Source organism: Ostrea edulis, chromosome 3 (genome assembly GCF_947568905.1).
Source record: "Ostrea edulis chromosome 3, xbOstEdul1.1, whole genome shotgun sequence".
NCBI classification, from domain to species: Eukaryota; Metazoa; Mollusca; class Bivalvia; order Ostreida; family Ostreidae; genus Ostrea; species Ostrea edulis.
In genome coordinates this window covers 70,432,450-70,460,406 of record NC_079166.1, presented here as the reverse complement: position 1 = coordinate 70,460,406, position 27,957 = coordinate 70,432,450, and the positions used below count along the sequence as shown (strand labels likewise).

The 27,957-nt window shown below is 33.4% G+C and overlaps 1 protein-coding gene and 1 long non-coding RNA gene across 3 annotated transcripts in view; one reads left to right on the top strand and one right to left on the bottom strand.

Annotated features, from left to right (window-relative positions):
• Nucleotides 1-88: 88 nt before the first annotated feature.
• On the bottom strand, nt 89-22,367 carry LOC130052786 (uncharacterized). The gene is made up of 2 exons (XR_008801178.1): nt 21,881-22,367; nt 89-2,921 (listed from the first exon to the last, which is right to left on the bottom strand). It is a non-coding gene; the product is annotated as an uncharacterized LOC130052786 (long non-coding RNA).
• Nucleotides 4,485-27,957, top strand: part of LOC125674781 (uncharacterized) — a 58,056-nt gene continuing 34,583 nt past the window's right edge. The window contains exons 1-3 of one of the 2 annotated variants that reach the window (XM_048912062.2): nt 4,485-4,625; nt 5,001-5,104; nt 5,314-5,353. In XM_048912062.2, coding sequence (XP_048768019.2) covers nt 5,025-5,104; nt 5,314-5,353 — 120 coding nt within the window. In that variant the 5' untranslated portion in view covers nt 4,485-4,625; nt 5,001-5,024. Of the gene's footprint in view, nt 4,626-5,000; nt 5,105-5,313; nt 5,354-10,631; nt 10,795-27,957 lie in introns of those variants that run through there. The other variant, XM_056158714.1, reaches the window with a different exon arrangement.

Genomic DNA, 27,957 nt, shown 5'->3' with positions numbered 1-27,957 from the left:
TTACACAAAGTGTCGGAGACATGTTGTTTTTGCTCCGTTTCTTATTATTATTATTATTTTCTTCTTCTTATTCTTATTATTCCTCTTCTTTAGTGAGAAATTTGTCCGACCGATTTTGTGAAAGTGCTTTGACAGATCCACTTCAAACTTTGTGAGCTGATAGGGGGTCACTAGGAGGGGTGCATTCAACTTTTCAAATTTTCAAAATGGCCGCCGTTTCAAGATGGCGGCCAAAAAACGTCAAAAACTCAAGGTTGTCGGATTTCAACCAAATTCCATTTCTAGGGTAACTTAGTGACCCCAAGTCCATTTCCAGCATCAAAATTTTTTTTGGAGCTGCCATTTTCAAAATGGCCGCCATATACCGAAATATTTGAAAGTGTTAAAATCTCTACAACATTTGGGTTTTGGGGTAAATTGAGGGTCCACAATTCATTTCTAGCATCAGTATTTCCTTCCAATCAATTTTGGAATGTTTCAAAATGGCCGCCATTGAAGAAAATGGCAGCCAAATATCAAGTCCGTCGGATTTCAACCAAATTTAGTTTCTAGGGTTTTTTGAGGATCCTGGGTGCATATCTGGCATCAAAAACCATTTCTGACATGGGGAGGTGTTCGGAGACATTTGTGTTGGCATCCCAACACAGTTATAGCTCGTTATATATACTTTATAGTTATAGACACGATTTTTCCTTACCACTTTTGTATCATTGTTGAACCTTTTAACTATCTTTATGTGTGTTGTTAATAAACGTCTTTGTCTGTTGAACTGTGCTATTATTACGGCTGACTCAAAGGGTGAAATACGGGAGATATCAGCGTACTCGTAAATAAGACCAATATAATTCAAATTTTAAAGAACCTGGGAAATAATCAAAATTTAGTTGTGGATCACAACTTCTATTACATAGTGTCAAAACGGTCAACCCCTCACTTCTATTACATAGTGTCAAAACGGTCAACCCCTCATATTACCTTTGTCATCTATCTGACACCCTCAGTGAAATATCAGATTGCAATTATTTACCTAGCGGGAATATATACAAAGCCCAGTCTATCAGATAGCGGACCAACAGAAAATCATGTTTCTGCATAAACATATATGATCTAGTATCCATTTCTCTATTTTATACATCTGTGATAGCTTCACAATCAGAACTGCTGGTAAAAACAACAACAGTACTACACCTTTTCAATGTTGCTAAAGTAATGTCACATTCATGTACCGGTAAATGCCAGAATCCACACGCTTAGCTTTATTTAGTATTAAATGTACACAGTGAAGGAAGCAAACTGTCGCACAGCAATTGATATGTATGAGTAAAAGATACACATTTTCTTTTTCATCTCTATCGTATCCAGATTTTGTATGAATTAATCAAGCATTCACAGAGCTCATGGAATGATACTAACAAATGATGAAAGACAATTACTATAAAGCGGTAATACGTGTATGAATTTATGCTCCCAGCTCAGTTGATCTATGCCTACATTATATAATCGCGACTTGCACGTAACTTACATGTAACTATGCACACAACCTAGTTCTGCATGTTTTATTCAGAGTTTCAGTACCCTATTTTATGTGAATTAATACAGAACTGAATTTTTATCTATATACACTATACGTTGTAAATATTTTTCATTTCAAAGGCTTATGCGTGAAGTGTCTGACGATGAAATGAAAAATGTTGAAAAGCAAGTGTTGCTACATGTGCTTGTTTATGGAATTTTGTGTTAAGGTATGCGCATGTGAATGAACTATTCTGCAAGGACTTTAGATTCACTCTATGCAAATATGTTTACCTTACATTTAAATAATTATGGATTGAGAAATATTCCCATGATTTGTCAAGAACTTTATTCCTTTTACAGAAAATATACATGTTGTTCACGCAATATCGTTTTTTAAGTAGTTTTATATAATGAAACGTACAGGTTAATTGATTAGGTTAAGATAATAATCGTAGTCAAAATCAGCATTAAAAGAATCGCGTAACAATGAAACAATATGAAACACGTCAGACAACAATCGACCTAACGACAGGCTGCGTTTGCAGATCTGATAGTTATAACGACCATTGAATTCGCAATATTTTTTTCTAAAAATTTCTTCTTTTTTCAACGAGAGATAAATCGAAAAAAATATAACACCATCCCCCAAATAAAACAAAAACAATTAGACGATCTGGATATATATTTACTGCATCACCTCACAGCATCTCTCGGTGATGATTTATAAAGACATGACAATGCTAGGAACCTTAGATCATACAAGTAGTTCTACGAGAATTTAATGATTGAAAGTGGAAAAACTGTACTAATTTCCACTCAATATAGTTTAATTTGATCAATAACTAAATAGAATATGTATGTTGCCACCTTTTTAAGATGTCAGACATATAAAACCAAAGCTATAGATCAACATCAGAAAATCATACATTTTCGTGAAACAGAATAATAAAAATAGATAAATAAAAATTGCTAAATTGACATTTGTTTTAATATCAACAGCTTACAAAAACTCATAATGTATAGACATGTATAGATTGATTGTAGATTTTAGGGAAATCATTGTATAATTGACATACAATAGAGGAAATACCAGCATAGGAATTATTGCCCTTGTCAACATTTTTTTTTTCATTATAAATATTTGATTATCTGTTGAAAATATAAACGTATTCACTATCAATAGTTTATCAATTTTTTTAGATCACCTGAGTAAACTCGGGTGACCTATTGCAATTGGTCTGCGTCCGGCGTCATGCGTCGTGCAACGTCCGTTAACAACTTCTTCCCAGAAACTACTGGTCCAATCTTGAGCAAATTTGGTGTGTAGCATTTATAGGCGAAGGAGACTGGAAATTGTAACTTCCATGACCCCTCATCCTAAGAACCCTTCATTTTGGGGCTGAAAACTGCAAAAATGATGTATTTCCTTTAAAAACCTTCTACTTTACTCCTGAGCATCTAACCCAGAAAATGAGTATACAATAATGATGAGCAAGGACGCTTCTACCAAAATTGTAAATTTCATGATCCCCGGGATAGGGGTCCTAACCCCAGGGCGGGGTCAAAGTTACTATATAGTGTTTATGTGTAAAATACTTAAATAACATATCCTTTAGTGCTATTGATACTAAATTGAAACTAAATGGATATTTAGAAAGAAGAGGAAGTCCTTTACCAAAACTGTAAATTTGAAGATCCCACGGGAAGGAGTTTTGGTATTAGGGTGGGGCCAAATGATCAGTTATTAAATGTGTGAACAATATACATTTGTAACTTCATGATAACTATCATTCCAATTCTTTTCAAATTCGGTTTGAAGCATCTTTGGAACAGGGGGGGGGGGGGACATACATTGTAAAGTTCCGAATCCCTTCAACCCTGGTGCCTTAGTCGCGTAACAAGAACTGTTCAAAAGCGACCAATTTTCAAAAATCTTCTTCTCTACAAACACAGATGTTTAAGAAAATCTAAATGCATAGTGAAATAGAGCAGGCGGGCCTCTAACAAATTGTAAATTTCATGATCCCCGGGGTATGGGTCCTGACTCCAGGATGGCGCCAAACTTACTATATAGTGTTTATGTGTAAAACACTTAAATAGTATCTTCTTAGTGTTATTGATACTAAATTGATACTAAATAGATATTTCAAAAGAACAAGTAGTCCTTGACCAAAACTGTAAATTTGATAATCCCAGGGGTAGGGGTTTTGGTATTAGGGTGGTGCCAAACTTAGTATAAATTATAGTATTTATGTGCACGTTTGCTGATACTGAATAAACTTTAAATTCATACTTAGGATTAGCAGAAAAGGATGTACAAAATATGATGTATTTCACAGTCCAGGATTTTAACTCTATGATAGGTCCAAATTAGTCATATCTTTAATGTTTTAATGTTAATACACCTATAATATTATGTACCTAAAGCCTTTCATCAATGTGTGCACTTTTGAGGGCATAAAAGTTTTAAGAATACATCTTGTTTTATACTGTTGCTGAACATTAGAATTTAGCTTAGATATTCAGAACAGGATATTTTTTTCTAGATTCCATACCCTTGGGAATAGTGATACTTTTTCACTAGTACTCAGGTGACCGATAAGGCCTGTGGGCCTCTTGTTTATTGTATACAGTGAATAAAATTCCTCTGATAAATATATTTCTATCATGCACAGATTTTAATTTGAAAAAGATTTTGAAAAAAAACTGACATCACACGAGGATCGATCAACCTTAACTCAGTATCTAGGTATATATCAGAATAAAAAATAAGCATAAATATTGATCATAAACGAACAAGAAAGACTCATGTGAATCATATTTAGTGTTGCCTTCTAATATGATTAATAGTCTTAATTTCACCCACATAGATGTTTTATCAGGCAAAATTTCTTCTGATTTTCTTTTAGATTACTTAAACCATTTTTCAAAATTGGAATAAAATGCAAGCTTCGTACTTTCGATATCATTACTTGGAACTGAATGATATGAATTGTAGCTGTACGCATAATTAGTGCGCACCGTGAACATCAAGGTTATATAAATAAGTCAGAAGAATCGTAATGTAATGATGTGAAAATTGTTAACATAAAGCCTAAACCTACAAAAAGGTAAGTTTTCAACTCTTACTTAAAACTGATTTTGGTTGACATTTTAAAGTACATAATGTATGCTATACTTAATCTTAGATATTTTCATCAGGATATAAAGCTGATAGGGAGTTTCCTTTGACCTGATACATATCCAGACATGGCACAATGAATGTTCTAAATACATCTCTCTTCAAGAATTACGCAACATCTATAATATAATCATATATTGAATTTCGTGCTTTTGTTCAAATCTCATATAATATGTCATGTACATTAAACTTTCATCCTTTCATCAGTGTATTATTTTCCCCTAAATTTTCTTGTTATTCCAATAGCTACTGTAATGCTAACTCATTATAAAAATTGATTCAATCTTTATGCTCTAAACTACAGTTTTAAAAGTCATCTAGAAAGAAAATGGCAGATTCGAGAATTGATCTATGCGAACCGTCAACAAGCTGCCCACCATGTTTGCAATCTATTGATCAGACCAAAACGTACGTTCAACAAACGATTATTTCTTCATATTCAAATATATCTAAAATATACAGAATTAATGTCTTTTTATAGAATTGCATTAATTTAAAAAACTAAATTTTTATATTTATTGTGTAGACTTAATTCTTTTACTAGTTAGATCAATCTTTTTATACAAATCTCAGATTATTATTGGAATGATATACAATATATTCATGTCAATTTCCAGTGAAGCAAACCACGAAACAGAAGAGGATGACTCATCAGTGGTAAGTTTTATTTTAAGATGAATAAATTTCAAAGGTGTAACACTAATTTTTTAAACCACCTAGTTAAGGGATACATATTCTATCTAACTTGTTGATTCGTCAGGATGTTACATGTATCACATATGGCGCATTTTAAAAAAGCTTTTGATATCATTTGTTTTAAAAATAGCTCGTTTGACAAAGTGATATTCCCCATGTATGATTCGCTTGATTGACTTTCTTGTTTGCCTCTCGACATGATCACCTCATCTGTTGCATCAACATGACCCCTGATTCCTCTTCCACATCCATTTTCATTGGGGAGTTGTTACAATTTATTTTTTAATCATCAAGCTTTGTCTGAATATCACTCTCTAAAAGAAATGTAATCTTGTCTTTTCGAGAAAGACTAAATGTACAGGCACCACTGTTCTTAGACGCAGACCTTGCGATGGGTAAATAAATGTAAATTCCAAATTTGCGGCTACATTTTTCAGACTAAATGAGATGTACTTCTATGTTGCATTGTATGAGTTTATTTTGTAAGGAGGTAAATAAAGCTAAAGTTTAACTCTAAAATAACAATAACAAGTTTAAAATACTGATAAACACATGAGTAATATACGTACATTCACGGGCACGTCACATAGAAATAATTACAATTAGGTTCGTTTAATATATACACGTACCACTTCTTATTTAAAATACACTACTTGGTAAAATCATTTTAAAGAAAAATGTATGAAGAGGATGTCAATGAAAACCAGAGAAATATCTGTCGTATAGTTGACAAATTATTGGTCAGGGCCCACTGATTTGTTTTATCCTCATGTCTGCGAGAATGCAATTTATTTCAGTAGTGATATTGATTTTCCCTATCGCGAGTGCAAGTTCTATATACACTTCTATTTTTAGTATAATGAAAAGAATTATCAAAGGTTTAGTGTTTATCATGGTGAAAAGGTGAATATAATGAACATTGATAAAACTCCTATAAAGAATACAAAATTAAGAGTAGGACAAACATAGAACCCTGGAGATACCAGAGAGTGTTATATAGTTGTAACGACCATTTCTAAAAACAAATTCCCATTAAAAATCTGAAAAAGATACTTATGAAAGGTAAAAATAACGAACAGTGATCAATCTCATAACTCCTATAAGCAATACAAATTAGAGAGTTGAGCAAACACGGACTCCTGAATATACCAGAGGTGGGATCAGGTGCCTAGGAGAAGTAAGTATCCCCTGTCGACCGGTAACATCCGCCGTGAGCCCTACTCTATTAAAAGACTTTTCTTAATCTATTGATCTATTTTTAAAATATAACCTTCCATATCGTCCATTTCAACAATATCGATAATATCTCATACACTTACGTATCTGCTTTATCTTTACCCATAATACAGCATGTTTGTCTTTCAGATATAATGTTAGGCTAAAATACTTTCAACCTATTTGACATAATTCTTGAAACAATTTTGTAATCTACATTTTAAAGAGTCATTGGTCTCAATTTTTCAGCAGTCTTTTTCGCCCTTTTTCTTGTTAGCTCACCTGAGCCGAAGGCTCAAGTGAGCTTTTCTGATCAAAATTTGTCCGTTGTCTGTCGTCGGCGGCGTCGTCGTTGTAAACTTTTCACATTTTCATCTTCTTCTCTACAACCACTATGTCAATTTCAACCAAACTGTGCACAAAGCATCCTTGGGTAAAGAGCTTTCAGAATTGTTCAAATGAAGGGTCATACCCATTTCAAAGGGAAGATAATCACAAAAATGCAAAATTAGGGTAGGGTCATTTAAAAATCTTCTTAAGAGCCACTGGGCCAGAGGACCTCAGATTTACATGAAAGCTTCATGACATAGTACAGATTCAAGTTTATTCAAATCATGGCCTACGTGGGTAGGTTGGGACCACAATAGGGGATCAAAGTTTTATGTACAAATATATAGGGGAAATCTTTAAAAAAAAATCTTCTCAGGAACCATTGGGCCAAAGAAGTTGACATTTACATAAAAACTTTACGACATAGTGCAGATTCAAGTTCGTGAAATTCATGAACTCCAGGGGTAGGTTGGGCCACAATAGGGACTAAGGTTTTACACGCAAATATATCTAGAAAGTTTTCAGACATAGGCCAAGATGACGCAGGTGAGCGATATGGCCAATGGGCCCCTTGTACAATAATGTATTAACACCCATTTTCATAGAATGTGATACGGTTTCTCTTGCTTCAATTTCATGAAATAAACTATACAAAATTGTGTATAAATGATATTTTTCAAAAATGTCTTATAAAATCCTATCGTGAGTCCATCAATTCCTGGACGTTTTTCATTACCCTTTTGTTTTGTTTTGTTGGTGTGTTTTTTTTCTATTTCTTCGTAAGTGATTTTCATTTCACACATTTCCACACCATTTTCGTGAAGAATTTTGTCACTAAAACACAGAAAACTACTTTTACGTTCAATATCAATTTCAACCGATGAATAAAATCTAGTGTAAACATCATATTGTGTATCTTATATAGAATCAATATTGTTGTAACTGTATCCTATTTTTCATCAATAAGATCGTTATACATGCAGCATGGGACTCTTGTCTTTTCTATATAAAGAAAATGTTTTGAAAATGTATCTGATTCAGTAGTCCATCTACGTGAATAGAAAAAAACTCTTGCAGTGGACTTCAATTCGACATTGAAATATATCGACGACATATTATCTATTAACAATAATAATTTTCATTCATATATCTATTCGATACATCCCAATGAACTCGAAATAAATGACACCACAGAGTCGTCCACTTCTGCTTCATTCTTATATATTTTATTGAAAGTAGATATTAACGGCAAACTAACAACTCAACTTTATGACAAACGGGGTGATTTCAGCTTCTCCATCGTCTACTTCCCTTATTTATGTAGCGATTTTCCATTCTCACCTGCATATGGTGTTTATATGTCTCAATTGATTCGATACGAAAAAGCTTATTCTGCTTATAGTCATTTCAAAGCAGGCTACTGACGAACAAGTTGATGGTGCAAGGGTTCAAACAGTCTCTTTTAAAGTCAGCATTTCGCAAATTCTATGGTCGTTATAACGATCTAGTTTGCCAATACAACATATCATTGGGTCAAATGCTGTCTAAGGTATTTCATACCGATTGTTAGACCGTTCTTAGAACACTGATTTTGACGACGGATACCTCCGTTTACCTGGTCAGGATATAGGACTCACGGTGGGTGCGACCGGTCGGCAGGGGATGCTTACTCCTCCTAGTCACCTGATCCCACCTCTGCTATATCCAGGGGTCCGTGTCTACCCAACTATCTATTTTGCATTGGTTATAGGAGTTATGATTGATCATTGTTTGTTATTATCACATTTCATCAACCAACATTCTGTAACTTTGATCATGTTTAGTTTTGTTGTTTTACACCGATCTATTTCACCAAAAGTATTATCATAATCAACCGCTACATTAATTTTTCCAAATAAATCAATCCTTTCTGAAAGATGTCTAATTAGTAAACATCTATCTTTCGCATTGTTTGGATCATAAATATTAATAATACCTAAATATTCATCATTTTCTTCGTATTTAATATGCAAAACTCTGCTATCTTTACCATGAACAAATTCAGCATTTCGAATTAGATGAAGTCTCATTTTTGCTATTATACATGTATCTCCGCCATAAGTGTTTGTAATTTCAAATGAGATCATCTAAACAATGTGTCTCTTGTAAACTTCTAATGTCAAATTGTTTTTCTTGTGAAGAACTAAACACCATTTTCATACATCACACAAACTGTAACAATTCCATGACGAAATCATAACCATTGCTATGTTTAGAAAAAGGACTGTTAATTCCTTATACTTTTATTTTTGCTTTGTTCTTTTTCATACCTTTCTTCTTCCGTTATGCTTTTCCATTAAGGTGGAATGTTACGATTTTTCCTGTACCAATTATCCCGTGGGGATCCGGGATATAATAGGTCTTCAGTACCCCTTACTTGTCGTAAAAGCCGACTAAATGGGGTGGTCCTTCGGAGGAGACCACAAAAACCGAGGTCCCGTGTTACAGAAGGTGTGGTACGATAAATACCCCTCCCTGTACAAAGGTCATAAGTGCCGAGCATATGCCTGCATAAATATTGCATCTTCACCGGCAATGGTGACATCTCCATATGAGTGAAATATTCTCGAGAGGGACGTTAAACAATATTCATTCAATAAATCGATCAATCCTGTACCAATTCCTCATATATTTATAGAAACTTCTGTAATAACCTCAGATCACAAGTATTTCTCGTTTATTTTTCACAATTTTTTATTCATTTTTTAAAGGAAATTGATTTTCATCAATTTTTAATTGCATACTCCAGAACTCCTCATTTTGTCTTTAGAGATTTTCCTGTTTACGATGTTTGAATTAAAATACGACAAAACGATATTTTAGTCCTCATACTTTTTTGATTATTTCTGGGGAAAAAAGGTTAGGGGTTTTCTTTACATCACAATTTAATTTGTTAAAAACTGGTGGTTAAATCTGTACCAACTTCAGTACAAAGAAAATGCACGTTTATACATGTAAATGATATAAAAAGTTCAAATTGAAAAAAGTTTCTATCCAACCATACATAAAACAAAATTTGATAGCAAATGTTGGTTTTGAAATTCCGGGTGGAAGAGTTATCTTTCCTACAATAGCAAGATCCAAACAACCTGGTACTTGTTGTAAGAAAATTATACAATTGTTATATATTTTTGTCCCAAAGGCTTAAAATCTGAGAAAAGTGAGAAGCGATACAAGAAGAAAAATTTACAATACTATTGTAAGAATAAACTTTTTGTACAGAATTTTACTGCACACCTGTATTAATTTATATATGAGCAAAGCATTGTAAAATAAATATATGTGCTGTTACGGAGCATAATATTGTCAACATAACAGGCTACAACAGTAGGATAAATGGTCAGTACCAATGAAACAGGCTTATTTACATGTAGCACCCTAACCTGTCATGGCATTCTCTCTTCCCTTTTAAAACATAAGCAGAATTGAAATTCGTATTCGTGCAAAATATGTCTTTCAAAATCAAAAACACAATTTTATATGCAAGTACTTCAATAATAAGGATAACATGACAGACATACATGTAGCATCATACATGCATGTAATTCTTTAAATTCCTTACACGTGATACATGTATGTATATTAAAAAAATCCAGTTCATTCGGTAATGATATTGATGATTTGGTGATAACCATTCCTTTATTCTATATGAAAGGTGAAGATAACGAACAATGATCAATCTCAAAACCCCCATAAGCAATACAAAATAGAGAGTTGGGCAAACACGGACCCCTGGACACATCAGAGGTGGGATTAGATGCCTAGGAGGAGTAAGCATCTACTGTCGACATCCGCCGTGAGCCCTATATCCTGATCAGGTAAACAGAGTTATCCGTAGTCAAAATCAGTGTTCCAAGAACGGTTTAACAATCGGTATGAAACACCTCAGACAGCATTTGACCCAATGGCAGGTTGTATTGGCAAACTAGATAGTTATAACGACCATATAATCTGCGAAATGCTGACTTCAATCGAGATTTTTGAAACCCCTGTACCATCAACTTGTTTGTTAGTAGTTTGCGTATCGAATCAGTTGAGAGATATAAATACCATATGCAAGTGATAATGGAATGTCGCTACATAAAATGGGACGTTGACGATGGAGAATCTGAAATCACCCCGTTTGTCATACAGCTGAGTTGTCAGCTTGCTGATAATATCTACTTTCAATAAAATATGTAAGTATGAAGCAGAAGTGGACGACTCTGTGATGTTTCTTATTTCGAGCTCACAGGGATATATCGAATCGACAAATGAATGAAAGTTATTATTGTTAATATACAAAACGTCATCGATATATCTAAATGTCGAATTGAATGCCACAGCAAGATATTTTTTCTTTTCGCGTAGAAGTTTTTGAACAAATTCTGCTTCATATGAATATAAAAACAGGTTAGCTAACAGAGGAGCACAATTCGTGCCCATGGGATTCCCAACTGTTGGAAGACCTGATCACCAAATACCACGAAGATATTGTCAATGAGGAACTCTAGTATATTTTTTATTACAACTTAAGAGTACTTGTGCGTGGAATCAGAGTGGTGTTTAACAAAGTATTTTTTTTGGATGACTGATCAGTGGATATATTTCCGTTTTCCATTATTTGTTGAAGAAGCAGCTGTCTATGATGTCAAAAAGTCTAGTCTTTAATTTATCGTGGGGAATGGTCGTGTAAAGTGTTGAAAAGTCATAGGTTTTGATGTTATTGATTTCGAAAAAGTTTTGCGATTTCAAGTTTACTAAAAATTCTTTAGAATATTTCAGACTCCACATTTGTTTAACACCACTTCTGGCATATATAGTCGTACAGTGAGTTTGAAGTTTCTCCTTCACAACTGTTAATATTTTCGTGGGAAGCAAAGATATAGGTTTGGCAGAGCACTTACTGGATCCATCAATGCATCTTTGTTTGTAAGGGATTTTGTGAAGTTAAGGAATACAGTATAGGTATGGTAACTTACTATAAATAATAAAAGATTTGCTTGAAATACACGGCATTTTACAATCCAGTGAACTTACCTCCTTGACCGGTCGCGGTAGCTAAGTGGTAGAGTACTAGCTTCTTAACTTAGAGGTCGTGAGTTCGAACTCTGCTGACGCCATGGAGGCCATAAGAGGCAAACGTGTGGTAGTTCGATCCATTACTCAATCATGAAATACTTGGCATTTAGAAGCGAGAGTCACGGATAGGATATGACCTTAAAAGCGGACGACCCGTGTTACGGCAGACGTTGGCACGATAAAGAAACTTAAAATGAGCACTAGATATATGGTACTTCACGCTTTACCTGTGCTTCTAACGGTATCGCATTGTTTTTTAACAAATTGCGCACTCGTATCTTCGTCAAATATTTCCCCTTCAATTAAGCGTTGAAAAGAACTTCAACTACATTTACCTTCATGAAAAGAAGAGTTCTGTTTGCGGGTTCCTAAGCAATTTGTTACACGAGTAAATCAGTTTTTTACCGGAAGACAATGGAGTTTCACCGGAATTACCGTCATTATGACGATGGCTCATACCCCTTTAACTGTCATTTCAATCTCGCGGCTCCTGATTCCGTTTCTGTTTTTATTTTTATCTCTCTTTGTCAAGTCACCCGAAACGTGTTCCATGTTTTATTCTAAATCCGTAGCAAATTTCGTCTTTTCTTGAGCTGCCCTGTAAATCTTGAGGGTTTCTTGTATGTTTTTGTAAGAAATTAACGATAGTGGATGATTGTACTACTATATGGAATTCACCACTTCCATCCCGTTAAAGGACACATCTCGTGTTTTCAAAGTATACAGAATTATATGCATTTTGTCTTCCTTATGCTTATAGAAATTAATTGTAATAGTTCGTTCACTGAAGTATTGCGATAATTAGCCACAATATCGACTTAAATCTAAGCCCCGATTTCAAAAAGCCTAGTTAATTAGATAGGTAGTCACGTGGTACAGTGACGTCATATGCGACCTTCGTCGATCAACTTGTTGTAATAGTAGTGTTAGATATTTTTAAAAACTCGGGTTTTCGGGGCCTAATTTATTTACCATGGATAACATTTATTTCGATGTTGACAAATTTCCCGAGTCTTATATCTTTTAGCCACCAGTGCATACAAATAGCGACCCAAATGTAGCGAGGAAAGCGAGTATGAAATCTGCATAAATTTGCGAGTAAATAATGTTTACATGGGATCACTGTCTAAACACTATTTGGTAATGCCATTTCTGTAAACAACTGTAATTAGCGTTGTTGCTTTTCTAAAATAAACAGAGCAATTATTATTAAATTTATTTTTGGAGAAGTTAGATAGGCCTAAATTATAATACGATTACGTACATGTAGCATTGACAACTAGGCCTACCGTCACGGGTGCATTTCGGGAAAAAAAATATAATAAAAATGATCAAAGTTATTGTGAAAATCACAATACTTTTAAATTATATTATTCAAGCTCAATTTTATTAATCATTATTTTTTGTTATCTACACATTGTTACTTAGGAAGTGGGAGCGCGGCGTGCTGTTGTTGTAAACACGTACGCGTTCCTTTAAAAAAAATGAAAGCATTATAATTCAATTCAAAGTTGGGAAATATCATATTTTATTATTTATAATTGAAAGTTCTATTATCTTTTATCTTTAAATTTCTTTTTTAAAACTACCAGTTGGTAGACACTGCTAGCAAAGTTCTGCCTATATGGTGTTACAAGGTGAAGGTCAGTTGGTGCGAGTGTGTATTGAATTTGAGAGCAGAACGGAAAGCATATGCGGTAGGCCTATATGTAACAGTGCGAAGCTTCGATAGAACCATTTTCTCGCAGTTTATATACGTCTTTGTCCAAGAGCTTGTTTGAAAAAGTATAGGGACAAATTCTACTGGGGTTTTTTTTATGGCAAAGTCGTTGTGCCAACAAAAAATATTCACGTCTTGTCCCTCATACCTTCCTTCGAAAATTGAAAAAAACACAGTCCAAATCATCTCTACTGACAGCAAGTACACCTTTAAACGGCACACAACACCCCAATGCAGTGTTATTTACAAGCCGTTAATGTGATAATTGTTTGTTTGTCAATTAAATCTAATCTGTTTATGAAATGGCTAACAAATGTTTTCAAATCTTCTCGCTCGAGGTCGCATATGACGTCACAGATAATGGCGCGTAAAATGTCGAAGAAAATATGCATATCGCAAGATTTGAATTTCATCGCAATCAAACTCGAAAACTACGCAAACTGTTTCTTTTAAAACACATGTAAAGTAGTTTTAGGCATGAAATGAATTAATTTTGCTGAAAAAATTAAAAAGTTTAAAAACACGAGATGTGTCCTTTAAGTAAATATTGCATAGGGGATTTCCTATCTAGTGTAGTACAGATTTCCAGACTTGGGAATACGTGCATAAAGTGTACCCGGGACACAATGTTCATGCACATACATGCATTCAACAAGCATTCTGAGAGTATTTCATAAGCAAATACATGTCCCCCTACTGGCGCCCCCATCAATTGTCGGATGTAATATTCGAGAAAATGTACATTTAATGCTGTTTTACCTTGAAATCAAGTTATCATGTTTACCAATATCGAATTTGTTTGATGTTTCGTTGTTCATACATGTACAATTGCCGCATGTAGCTTTTACCAGTTAGGAAATAGTCTTATTCGAAACTCTATAATTCATAATCATGTGGCATGCAAGGTGAAGATAACGAACAGTGATCAATCTCATAACTCCCATAAGCAATACAAAATACATTGTAGATAGTTGGGCAAACACGGACCCCTGGACACACCTACACATCACCAAGTAAATTTGGGTTTGATAACTATGATTATAAAAACAATCATGACAATTCAGTACTCTGTCATCGTGCAACGTACCATTTGCTTAGTTTCGATGCAGTTCAAAAAACATCAAATCTGGAACACCCAGTCACCGTCTTTGCAACAAATACGTAAGGGAAATAATCGTGCAAATGGAACACAAAATAACACAACGATATAACATTCATATCTGCATTTTAATTACTTGTAAAGGACTTCTGAACCCTGTCGGTATTATTACTTACTATCAACTCTTCGAAGGCAGATTTCGAATACCGGTGATTTCAGTCAGATTGCAGGAGTGCGGTAAATTGAGTACTGCCGACTGATCCATTAACTCCATTAGCCGAATACAGAAGAAATACTCACGTGATCAATATGTTCCTCTTGCGATTAATGAGCTTGAAATGTTAAATTAATGAAGTGATTATTTAAACAATTAGGTACTGATTTCGTCGACTGCCTCTATTGAGAAGTCCTACTTCTACAGCCTTTCCATCGGAACACGATCCCGATCCCGATGAATATAAAATTGTAACAATATGAAAATTGATTTCTTTCACATCTGTCCATCAAACAATACGAAATTCGAACTTGATATGTAGTTTGCTACTCTGAAAGTACACTGAAACTTTCAAATGAATTCTCGCAAACATGAGAGAAAAAATCTGGAAAACCAATGGGACAGACTGACTAAAAGACAGAGGGATGGACCGACAGAGAAGATACCTATAGTCCTCCTCGGTTTTACAAACTGTTAGGGGACTAATGATGACATTTGACTTCAAAGCAGAATTGTCCAGTGAATATATACTAAGGAAGTCTTCACGTCGATACTTTCCTAGAGGATCATATTCACCAAGATGGCAGCCACTCGACGTGGTTGCCATCCTGAATTTAGTGTTCTAATCACAAGATTTTCAAAACTTCAAGCAGAGACAGAATAAAAATTATAACATATACACACGAGAACCGTCTATGATTAACAGAGGGCATTAGTACATAACTTACAGACTCCACAAAAGGTATAATCCACCATATCAGAAAAACCTCGTGTTCACCCTTTCAGTCAACCATGCGAGAATTGACCAGTGTTTAGTTTACTGTGCAGCTTACTGTGCTATACTAACTTCAAGAACTGAGGGTGTAGATATGAATCTGGTTGTAAAGAAATGAATTTTCGAATTTTTTGTAGATCGTGAATTTGTACACAAGGCAGTGATGTTCCAAAAAGTCCTCTTGCAAATTGTTGTTAAGATTGCTAGCTCTCAAAATACAATGATTTCATTTCGGGACAGACCCATCCTGAAAGATTTTAAGGACAAAGGCTTTACCAAGAGCGGTGTTATTTTGGAAAACCACTGCTTAGATCAACTTCGAAGGTCAACTCAGCAAAGTAAATGATAAAATTTAGGTTCAAATCGTAAATTTGAAAATTTCAAAATACATACAACAAACACAAAACAAAATAAAAGAACAAAACAAATGCTAGTTTATATAACAATATCAGTTTTCCGGGAAATGGTTTTCCCCTTTAGGTCGTTTCTCTTTTTTACCCTAAATTGATGCTTATTGTCTCGGTGGTACCCCGAAATTGTTGAGGAATTTCCATACAGATAATTTGATTTTTGAAAAACTAATCGTGCATTTTCGATGAATACTTGGATGTCACTGATAAAGTTATCAGTGTCCTGCCTACATATGTAAATACATATATTTACATGTTGTTATAACGATGTGACTTTTTCCGGAAAATAGTTCTCCCCTATAGATCTTTTCTCTTTTATTACCCTGAATTGATCGTTATGTCACAGAAAGATAATTCGTACCCTCAAGTAAAACCCAAGGTCACCCCCATTTCAGTATGACCTCGGATCACCCTATTTACTACGCTATAAAAATACTCCAACAAAAAAGTGAAAGTACAATGCAGGCAATGTGTATTCCACACTACCAAAGGAAAATGAATATTGAGCAAATAATTATTGATCATTTACATGTCATCATTTCTAAGCAACAATAGCATAATTTTAAAAATTATGATTCACTGTTATCTGCATCCCCCAGATTTTCCCAAATACGAGAATGTTATATTAACCTAGATTATGATAAATACAATGCAGTGAAAGAGAAATTGAACTTGGAATGGCATCCTTTTATTTATCTATTTCTTTGCAATTTACTTACAGATAATTATAAGATAATGTTGCACCTCGAAAGGGAGGGGGCTGGAAGGAGGATGACCTCTGGTCTCCTTCTGATTTCAGACATGAAAATTAAATTATGTTACTATGAATTATATCTTATGATGCTACAACAGAGTCAAGGTGAAATGTTTAGATCACCTGAGCCAAAGAGTAAAATGAGCTTTTTATGTGTATGTTTTTGTATTTTTTTTATTTGTAATATTTATTCAACTATCACATTTTATATCAAATTAATATATCATATATTCATTTTTCTTTATCTACCGGGTATATTTTCACCAAACCTTAAGTAAGGGTTGTCCAAATTTATGTCCAGATGGTCAAGGGAAATCTTGTCTAATTCATGTTATGGTTTGACTTTGTAATTGTTCATTAGAATTGTTGTAAATAGAAATTATAACATATATAAGGCGTGTCTGTAAGATGTGTATAAGAGATAACGGGAAGTATGAATTTCGGACATAGAAGGAGATTGGTCATGTGGTCACTCTACCTGTTACTTGGTTATGTATTTGAGATAGAAGTCGAAATTTTTAAAAAGTGACCTAAGGTCATCCATACACTGAAATGCCTGTTACCTCAGGACACCTTTCTATGATGTGAAATTATACAAAATATACTATAAGGTATACCAAAGGTAACCGTTGTAAAACTAGTGCATCTCTGGGTGACCAAATGTTTCCTTTAAATGTGTATTACATTGATGTGTGACATTGATGTAAATATTATTTAAGGTTACTTTTGGTCATACATTGATGTAATGGTCATTTAAGGGTTACCTCTGGTCACCCATTGAGGTAATGACCATACAAGGGTTTCCTCTGGTTACCCTTTATGTAAATATCACAAAAGGGTTACCTCTGGTCACCCAATGATGTAATGGTCATGTAAGTAGTGTTAAATCTAAAGCAAACTAGAACGGCGCGGCGCCATGTCCTTTTTGACTGGAGCCATGTCCTTTTTAACTGCGCCATGCCCTTTTTTCTCGTTTTTTTTCTTCTTCAAAATGTCCGCCCTTTTCTCGGTATACGGGCACTTGTTGACTGACATACGGGCACTTCTCACCTACATACGGGCACTTTTTACAAGCATCAACAGAGACGCCATATTGTATCTCGGAACTTACGTATATTAATAGACGAAAATACCGACATCAGAGAGATCCAAACGAAAGCGTATAAAGCAGAACGAAAACAGGCAAAGAAATGCAGACGGCTGTTCCAATTTTTTAGCAGGTATGTTCTTACGATTTGTAAATCAGTTTTATGTCTTGTAACATTATACAATAACCGATCAGCTGATCGAGGTGACTCGGGTCGTATAAAAAAATACTTGGTTATTAAGTGATATTGTTTTAGAAGGAATTAGAAAATGAAAATTATTTGAAATTATTTCTGATTAACAATCTGATTGTATTTCAGTTACTATCTTTGTTCAGAACAACATCACAGTGAAGAGAGCAGTGCACACAAGATGGCTGAGTCATGATGCTGCTGTTCAGACTGTAAGGAAGCTGTATTTGCCTATAATAACAGATCTCGAAAATGCAGTTTCATCTGGACATGACAAGGTGATCAAGGAAAGTCAAGGAATCCCAGCGAGCAGCCTCCTTAAGATGTTGAAGTAAATATGAGAAGCTGTACTTCACCCATCTTCTCTATGATATATGCATTGCCTTGGCTTCTCCTACCAGGACCTTTGACCTATCCACCATAGAACCAAGAGTGACACAAACACTATCTACCCTTAGGAAGATGAAAGAGAGAGACCCTCCATTCACAAGCTGAGTATCATCTGTGGCACAAGGATTAGGAATAATAGTGGAAGATGACATTCTCCAGACTATTAAAGCAGCCAAAAATGAATTCATTGACAATTTGAATCACAACATGGAGGACAGGATGGGGAATTCCACCTTGATTGACAGTCTTGCTGTTCTCAACCTAAGCACTGTGGATGAAAACAATTTTGTCTTCTATGGGGATGCAGCAATTTCCACCCTAGCAGTCCATTTCAACTTGGATGAGGATCTGACATTGCATGAATGGACTGATATGAAATAAGGCAATAGTAGCTATAAGTATGATGACAACGGTTCTGTCTTTCTTATTTAACTTGTCATGCACTTAATCATAATCTTATATATGTATTATGTTATATTATATTGCCTATGAATCATATTCTGGAAAATGTATCATGTTAAATCAACAGCAAAATATAAATGTAAAAAAGATATTTGTTGATATACACAGTTGTTCTTTATTTCACAAGGGTGTCTGAAAAGTTTAAAATCATGGCAGCAGGTATTAACTTTTAAAGAGGCTAAATGATTATTCTATTACTATCGTAGCATGATACAATGAAAGTGCCCCGAAATTGTCTTGCCACGACGAAAAGTGCCCTTTTGAGTATATGATGTGTGTGCCCTCTCTAGATCCTAGATTTAACACTATGTAAGGGCTACCTTTGGGGAGATCAGAGGTAATCCTTGTATGACCATTAGTACATCCATAGGTTACCAGAGGTAACCCTTTTATAACCTTTGCTTCTATGGGTGATAAACGGTTACCTTTATCTGATTGTTAAATATATGATGACCAGAAGTAAACCTTTTATGATCATTACATCAATGAGTGACCAGAGGTAATCCTTATATGACAATTACATCAACAGGTGACTAGAGGGAACCCTTATATGACTATTACGTCAAACGGTGACCAAAGATAACCCTTATATGATATTTCATCAATGGGTGACCAGAGATAATAACCCTTACATGATATTTCATCAATGGGTGCCCAGGGGTCACCCTTTTATGACCATTCCATCAATGGGTGCTTAGAGGTAACCCTTATATGGCCATTACATCAATGTGTGACCAGAAGTAACCCTTATATGATATTTGAATCAATGGGTGATCACAAGTAATCCTTATATGACCATTACATCAACGGGTGACCAGAGGAAACTCTTATATGACCATTAAATTAATGGGTGGTCAGCGGTAACCCTTATATAATCATTACATTATAACAGTGACCACGGGTAACTTTTGTAAATCCATTAATCAACAAGTTGGGAATAATTCCCCTATATGGATATGCTCCCATTAAAGCATATTTTTAGGTTCTATATAATTATAAAGTATATTCATCTATAAGCATTGAAACAAAAAACCACTCCTCAGAAAAAGAAATATAAAATGATAATAATGATAGTAATAAACATAAGAAAAACAAAGAAAAGTGGAAAGACCTAATAAAAGGATTCATAACAGATTGTAAATTGGTACATGTATGACAACGTCATCCACAAAGTAGGCACATTTACTCTTTTCTACCAGATGAGTTTCACTTGTATATATTATTACGCGCATTTACTTCGAGATATAAAAACTACTTTCCGCTGATTCCGGGTTCTACTTGAGGGTACGAATTATCCTTCTGCCATTAGTTCTCGATGTGACTCAGAATGTGGAATTTCCGCACAGATCACTTGATTTTTTGAAAACTAAAATGTACTTTCTATTTGATTACTCGGAATTCCCTGTCAATCAACATCCAATATTGTAAGTAGCTCGCAGTAACAAGTGAACACATCAGAAAGAAGGTAAAACAATCCTGGTCTAATATATGGAGTATTCAGCGTAAGACTATATATAGGTAGGTAAAGATTTATCTTTAACTTTCAAAAGAGATTATTACATACTAAAATCCATAGAATATATCATATTAGCGCGTTTAGCATATGATATTCTATTTATCCTATATCAATTTAATTTAAAAATATATAAATGTTGTTAGGCGAAAGCCTCGGCTTTTATATTTCAAAACAGCATTTCTCGACATCGGAGATTATTTTGCAACGTACACGAAAACGCGATCTTTATTTCTTTAACATTGGTCCGTTGTACATTAGAAAAAAATTGCTATTAATTCTCTGACTACGCTTATTACAGTAGTAATCGGTCATGACCTGGTTTTAATTTTGCTTACGTCATATTACACACTGCAAAATTAACTGGACTGTAAACGTAGATAGGAATATGCTAATTGGCAATCAATTGATACAGAACAATATCAATGTACATGTACGTTAAATCTTTTAAAACTATGATTGATACGTTAAAAACAAAAAATTTCAAAAAATAAAAATACTGAATGCTAAAACATAATGTTGAAAGTCTTCTGACATATATATGGCAGACGTTTTGAATATTGACAATTATAGTATCTGTCCCAGAAAAACACCCCTACTAACGTGTTCGGAACCTATCCTTCATCGGTGTTAAATAGAGCATAAAATCAGGGAGTATCGAGTGAAACCTAATCTCGCTGCTCCTGAGACTTTAAGGCGAGCTGCCTGAAGCCCAACCAAATTTCTACCGGAAATGGATGTGCTTTGAGGAATTCCAGTGTTAGTGTAAGTATTAATTAGAAATTATGGTATAATGTGCTTTATTTCTTTTTGCAATATATGGATCTACGTTTCAATGCATTATTTTTTAACGATATCTGCTAATAAAGCTTAAATAAGAAATGATAAGAAAGAGTTATGGTCCTTTGATTTGGATGCGTGCCCAACTTTGAAAAAAACTCTGATTATCGTAAATAAACATATTTAGAGGCCATTTCTCCGTTTCAAAGTGTCATATCTAAATTTTAATGTTGCATAGTGATTGTTTTAAACTTATCAAACACTGAAATATTACATACAATTTACAATTTTTATGTAGAAAATACTGTAGTCAGTTTCCTGCTGTTTGAGGTATATTGGTATGGGTCAGAAGTAACCCTTAAAGCAGCAGAATTTGCAAACAATTAAAAAGATTTATTTACAATTAGTTATTGAAAGAAAATTGAAACAGTAGCAAAATATTAACTTACGATAGTTGAACAATAAATATTAAAATCCATGCCGAACTGAGTCTACACACACAAAATAGTTAATTCAAAAATCCCAATTCCCAATTATAATCCAAATGCCTATTAAAAGTGCTTGTCTACGAGTATCAAAAAATTCAGAGTGTATTTATAATAAGAATGAATTTTCTAGTACAATCTTGACAAACAATAATGCAAATATTACGTCATATTTCTACCAAAGAAGTAAACATGAGATCTAGAACCCTCTAGGTCGCAGGTGTCAATTGAGTGCGAGTAGTACACAACACCTCCCCTTCAAAAAGGTTTGAATGACAATGAAAACTTAAATTCTCTAATACACATATACAGATATACATCAATCAAAGCAACAACAAAATAACAAAACATACTTATGAAACACTTGATAAGGCATCTGTAATGATATTGCCTTTGATGTGTTTCAAACGAAAGACCAAGCTTCCACCAAAGGGGAGATAATTAAGAAAATACAAAATTAGGGTGGGGTCATTCAAAAATCCTTTTAAGAACCACTTGGCCAGAAAAGTTTATATGTATATGAATGCTTCCTGACATATAGTGTAGATTTAAATTTATTCAAATCATGGCCCCTTGAGGTAGGGTGAGGCCACAATAGGGGAACAAAGTTTTAAATGGAATATATAGAAAATCTTTAGAAAAATTACATCAGGGCCATGAATACTCATATTAATATGCAATCATACCCAAGTAGTGCAGTTTAAAGCAGATCAAAATCATGGCCCATGGGTGCAGGGTGGGACCACAAAAGGGGGTCAATTTTTTGAAAGGGAACATATATATGATAAAACTTTAATAATCATCTCAAGAACAATTGGCTATGATTATACTCATATTAATATGCAAGCATTCCCAAGTAGTGCTGATTCAAAATTGTTTACAGTGTGGTCCCCAGGGGTAGGGTGAGGCCGCTTTTGGGGATCAAAGTTTTACATGGGAATATATAGGAAAAATCTGCTCAATAACAAGGGGGCCATGAATACTCATATTAATATACAAGCATTCCCAGATAGTGTAGATTGAAATCACGAACATTGGGGTGGGGGGTATGATGAGACCACAACAGAGGATCAAAGTTTTAAACTTGGGAAGGTATACAGGAAAACATCTTTGAAAATATTTTCAAGAAGAGCAGGGCCATGATTAAGACATATATGAGATTGATCACTGTTCGTTATCTTCACCTTTCATCTAAAATATGTATGCAAGGATCTTCCAGTAGTGCAAATCCAAGGACCCAAGAGGTAGGGTGGGACCATGATAGGAGATTGAAGTTTGATATGGAAATATTCGAGAAATAAATGAACTTTTTTTCAAGATTAGAGGGACCACACTAAAGCACATCAAAATGCAATTGTTCCTCGTCTTTGTGGATTCAAGATTCAAGTGTTTATTATGCCCCATGACTAAAGGTTTGTTGTTTTTGCCCCGTCTGTCTGACACTTAAACCTTGCTTATAACTTTGGAATGGTGAGCGATTAAGAACTCTCATACACTCGTATCATATGTCTATTCCTTTTGACAAGATCTTTTTTACCTTGTGAATTTAATCAACATTTCCATGTAAGAGAACCTATATTAAGTGATAATTAATTGATAAATTTTCTTCTTTAAATCATTGATATATTATGGGATGAAACTACACTAGAGGGGACAGTAAATAATATTTGTATCTGTCATCCATTGCATAATTATAATTACACTTTGTGAAAATACATTTTGCCATGCTTCAATGGTTGTCAGTAACGTAGCAAAAAATTCGATTTCACAAGTTTCGAATTTTTAGGCAATTTTATATTTTGCAATTGGCCAGCGTCCATCGTCTTGCATCGTCTACAATTTATCATTTTTAACTTCTTGATAATTACCAATTTTTTTTAAAATATGGTATGAAACATCTCTGGCAAAAATTGATCAATTTTCAAAACTCTTCTCTACAACCGAACATCTGTAGAAAAACAAAATGCATTGTGATGTAGAGCAGGAAGGCCTCTACCAAAACTTGTAAATTTCATGATCCTCGTGGTGGAAGTCTTGACTCCTGGGGGTGGGGACAAAATTAGTTTAAAGTCTTTATGTGTAAAACATTTAAATAACCACCTTCTTTAGTGGTATTGATACTGAATTAAAACTAAATGGATTATTTACAAAGAGCAGGTAGTCCTTTAACGAAATTGTAAATTTCATTATTCCAGGTGTAAGGGTTTTGGTATTGTGTTAGGGTCAAAATGGTCAGTGATTATATGCATCAACAATAGAATATTTTTGACTTTATGATTACCATATATTCCATTCTTTTTTCAAATTTGATATGAAGCATCATTGGAGAACATGAGTTGTAAATTTCAGGATTCTTGCTCCCCTGGGGCTTTAGAGGCGGAGCTAAACCTCCCAGAAATTGACCAATTTCCGAACATCTTCTCTATAACCAAACATTTGTAAGAAAACCTAAATGCATATTAATGATGTAGAACAAGAAAGCCTCTTCCCAAATTGTAAAGAACTGCGAACGATAGTACTGTTTCGACGCCTACCTTCTGATCAATTTTTAAAAGTTATCATTTTTAAATGATTTTTATGTGAGTATAGATATGTTTATGAATTTTCATGAAAGTTGATTTCTTTGACAAAACAAAGAGAAATAACTCAAAAATTTGGGTTAAAATCGCGTATTTCCCTATAGGAATCAATGGAAAACGGAAAATATTTTTAAAACATCCCTTCCCCACCCGTTGAACACAAATTCTTTTACAGGTATCGTAAATTGTCATTTACCAAATTTATACCAAAACGTTTGTTTGATATTCGTAGGATTGGTTAACTATATATCGTTAACCGATTGGTGACTGTATTATCTGCCATAATACTATCCATCTCATTGCGATCCAGCCTCACCCTCCAACACCTCCCAAATGCACCAACATAGTGAAGTTGAAGTGTGTTGTAGTAACATACATATGCTCCGTATGGGACGTATGGGTTGTCCCATGGTTTTAAAAATAAATAAATATAAATAAATAAGGACCATCGTGTACCAACACGTCTGATGACTGCGGTACTGTCTTTTGATGGCCGGACACATACATGTGGTCGTATGTCATAAATCATAATGAAATAAAGAAGTAACTTATATTTTACAAAACTAAATAAAAAGTAAGAAATTAATTATATTTTTTATTTATATAATAAATTTAATAATAACTTTTATTTAATTTATTCAATAAATTAGAATTTAAAAAAAAAAAAAATTTAAGTAAATTAAAATTAAATAATTAAAATATTTTTTATTTATAATAAATTATATTTTTTATTTATATATTTAATTTATTCAATAAGTAAATTAAAATTTAAAATTTTTGTATAAGTAAATATAAAATTAAATATTGAAAATATATTTTTTTAATTTATTTGGATTCTAATAGAAGGTAATAATTAGTAATCGCACGAGTCTCCGTCCTTCGCCCAAATAAATCAAGATACACCGAAATAAATATACCAGAATTATTACATAATTAGTAATATTAGTAACAGGTAATAGTAATAGGGATGTAGGTATGTATATACATGTGAAATAACTAAAATATATACAGAAAAGAATTAGGGTAGGGTCGCCAAAGAAAATTTTGATAATAGAGTGCTACTAGTTATTAGTTATTAATTATAAATTTTGCCATACAACAATTTTGAGATCGTCATTAGGCAAGAATTTTGAGGTCGTCATCAGGTGCTACACCTCATACCCTGTACCATGTTTCTGTAGCTAGATCCAGCTTATAGCACGACATGGCTCCATAATTCTTATTCGATAGTATGTATTATGTGTATAAAACTGAAGATGCATAATGTAATAATTGGTGAGTTAGTAATGTTAAAATTGTATGACAGATAAAATATTAACCATAAGAAGTGGTATACTTAATTACAAAACATATAGATTTAATTAATTAATGAAAATACAGAGTAGATGCAAAATCACAAATCGCATACATCCAACAAGCTTACATATATTAAATATAATAGTATGTAGCAGGCCTGCATACATACAAACTGCGACATTGCATCTAAATGTTTGTCATAAAAAGAGAAGTTTACAAAATACATACGTATAATAACATACCTGAATTTTATGTATATTTGCATATACATGTACTTATAATATACCTGGATTTGATGTATAGCTGCATTTATACTTTAACATACATGTTTATATAAACTAAAACGATAAAAACGCAAAGTTTATATTCCTAATATTAATATGCTACGATATTTATATATGTAATTGTTTACATACTGATAAACATATAGATATACACGATAGAAAGCCCGAATTATATGCTTAGTTGTTTATATAAGTATAACACATGTAGTTGTTTATATATTAGTAAGCATATAAAAATTCAACAGTAGAATAATGATGCTTAGTGATTTCCATACTTATAAACATGCGAAATTGTTTACATATTTGTAAACATGCATATAAACATACGAAATTGTTTACATATTTGTAAACATGCATGATAAAACCTTAGTTATACATATAAGTAAAACTTTTTACTCACCAACCGGAAGGAAACTTACGAATGATATTGGAAGCTATAAATCATGCAAATTGAAGATGGCGAATGAATAGATTAGTTACGTGGCAGCCGCTGTGAAGACGCTCATACAACGTAATTAGTGACGTAATTTGTGACATTGTGACGTTTCATCCACTGAAACCGCTCATACAACGTAATTTGTGTTATTGTGACGTTTCACCCGCTGAAACCACGGTACGATGGCCTATTATATCAATAATAAGCAAAACAGAAGGTTAAGTTAATGAATGCATTGAATATTGAATAAGCATAAATTATCAATGGAATTATAAGGACATGTAAATAATTAAGATTTTAATAGTAAAGTAATTTAACATAATGATATTTAGATTGGAAAAAAAATATTTATATTTAATTTAATAATAATTTTAAGATGTAAATAATATGTATAAATAACAGTAACTCAACTCGTTCAAAAGTACTGTCAAGAGTGTAGAGTAACTGTCGCTATTCGATGGACCACCTTGGAAGTAATGCTTTGTTTGTTTGATATTCGTAGGATTGGTTAACTATATATCGTTAACCGATTGGTGACTGTATTATCTGCCATAATACTATCCATCTCATTGCGATCCAGCCTCACCCTCCAACACCTCCCAAATGCACCAACATAGTGAAGTTGAAGTGTGTTGTAGTAACATACATATGCTCCGTATGGGACGTATGGGTTGTCCCATGGTTTTAAAAATAAATAAATATAAATAAATAAGGACCATCGTGTACCAACACGTCTGATGACTGCGGTACTGTCTTTTGATGGCCGGACACATACATGTGGTCGTATGTCATAAATCATAATGAAATAAAGAAGTAACTTATATTTTACAAAACTAAATAAAAAGTAAGAAATTAATTATATTTTTTATTTATATAATAAATTTAATAATAACTTTTATTTAATTTATTCAATAAATTAGAATTTAAAAAAAAAAAATTTAAGTAAATTAAAATTAAATAATTAAAATATTTTTTATTTATAATAAATTATATTTTTTATTTATATATTTAATTTATTCAATAAGTAAATTAAAATTTAAAATTTTTGTATAAGTAAATATAAAATTAAATATTGAAAATATATTTTTTTAATTTATTTGGATTCTAATAGAAGGTAATAATTAGTAATCGCACGAGTCTCCGTCCTTCGCCCAAATAAATCAAGATACACCGAAATAAATATACCAGAATTATTACATAATTAGTAATATTAGTAACAGGTAATAGTAATAGGGATGTAGGTATGTATATACATGTGAAATAACTAAAATATATACAGAAAAGAATTAGGGTAGGGTCGCCAAAGAAAATTTTGATAATAGAGTGCTACTAGTTATTAGTTATTAATTATAAATTTTGCCATACAACAATTTTGAGATCGTCATTAGGCAAGAATTTTGAGGTCGTCATCAGGTGCTACACCTCATACCCTGTACCATGTTTCTG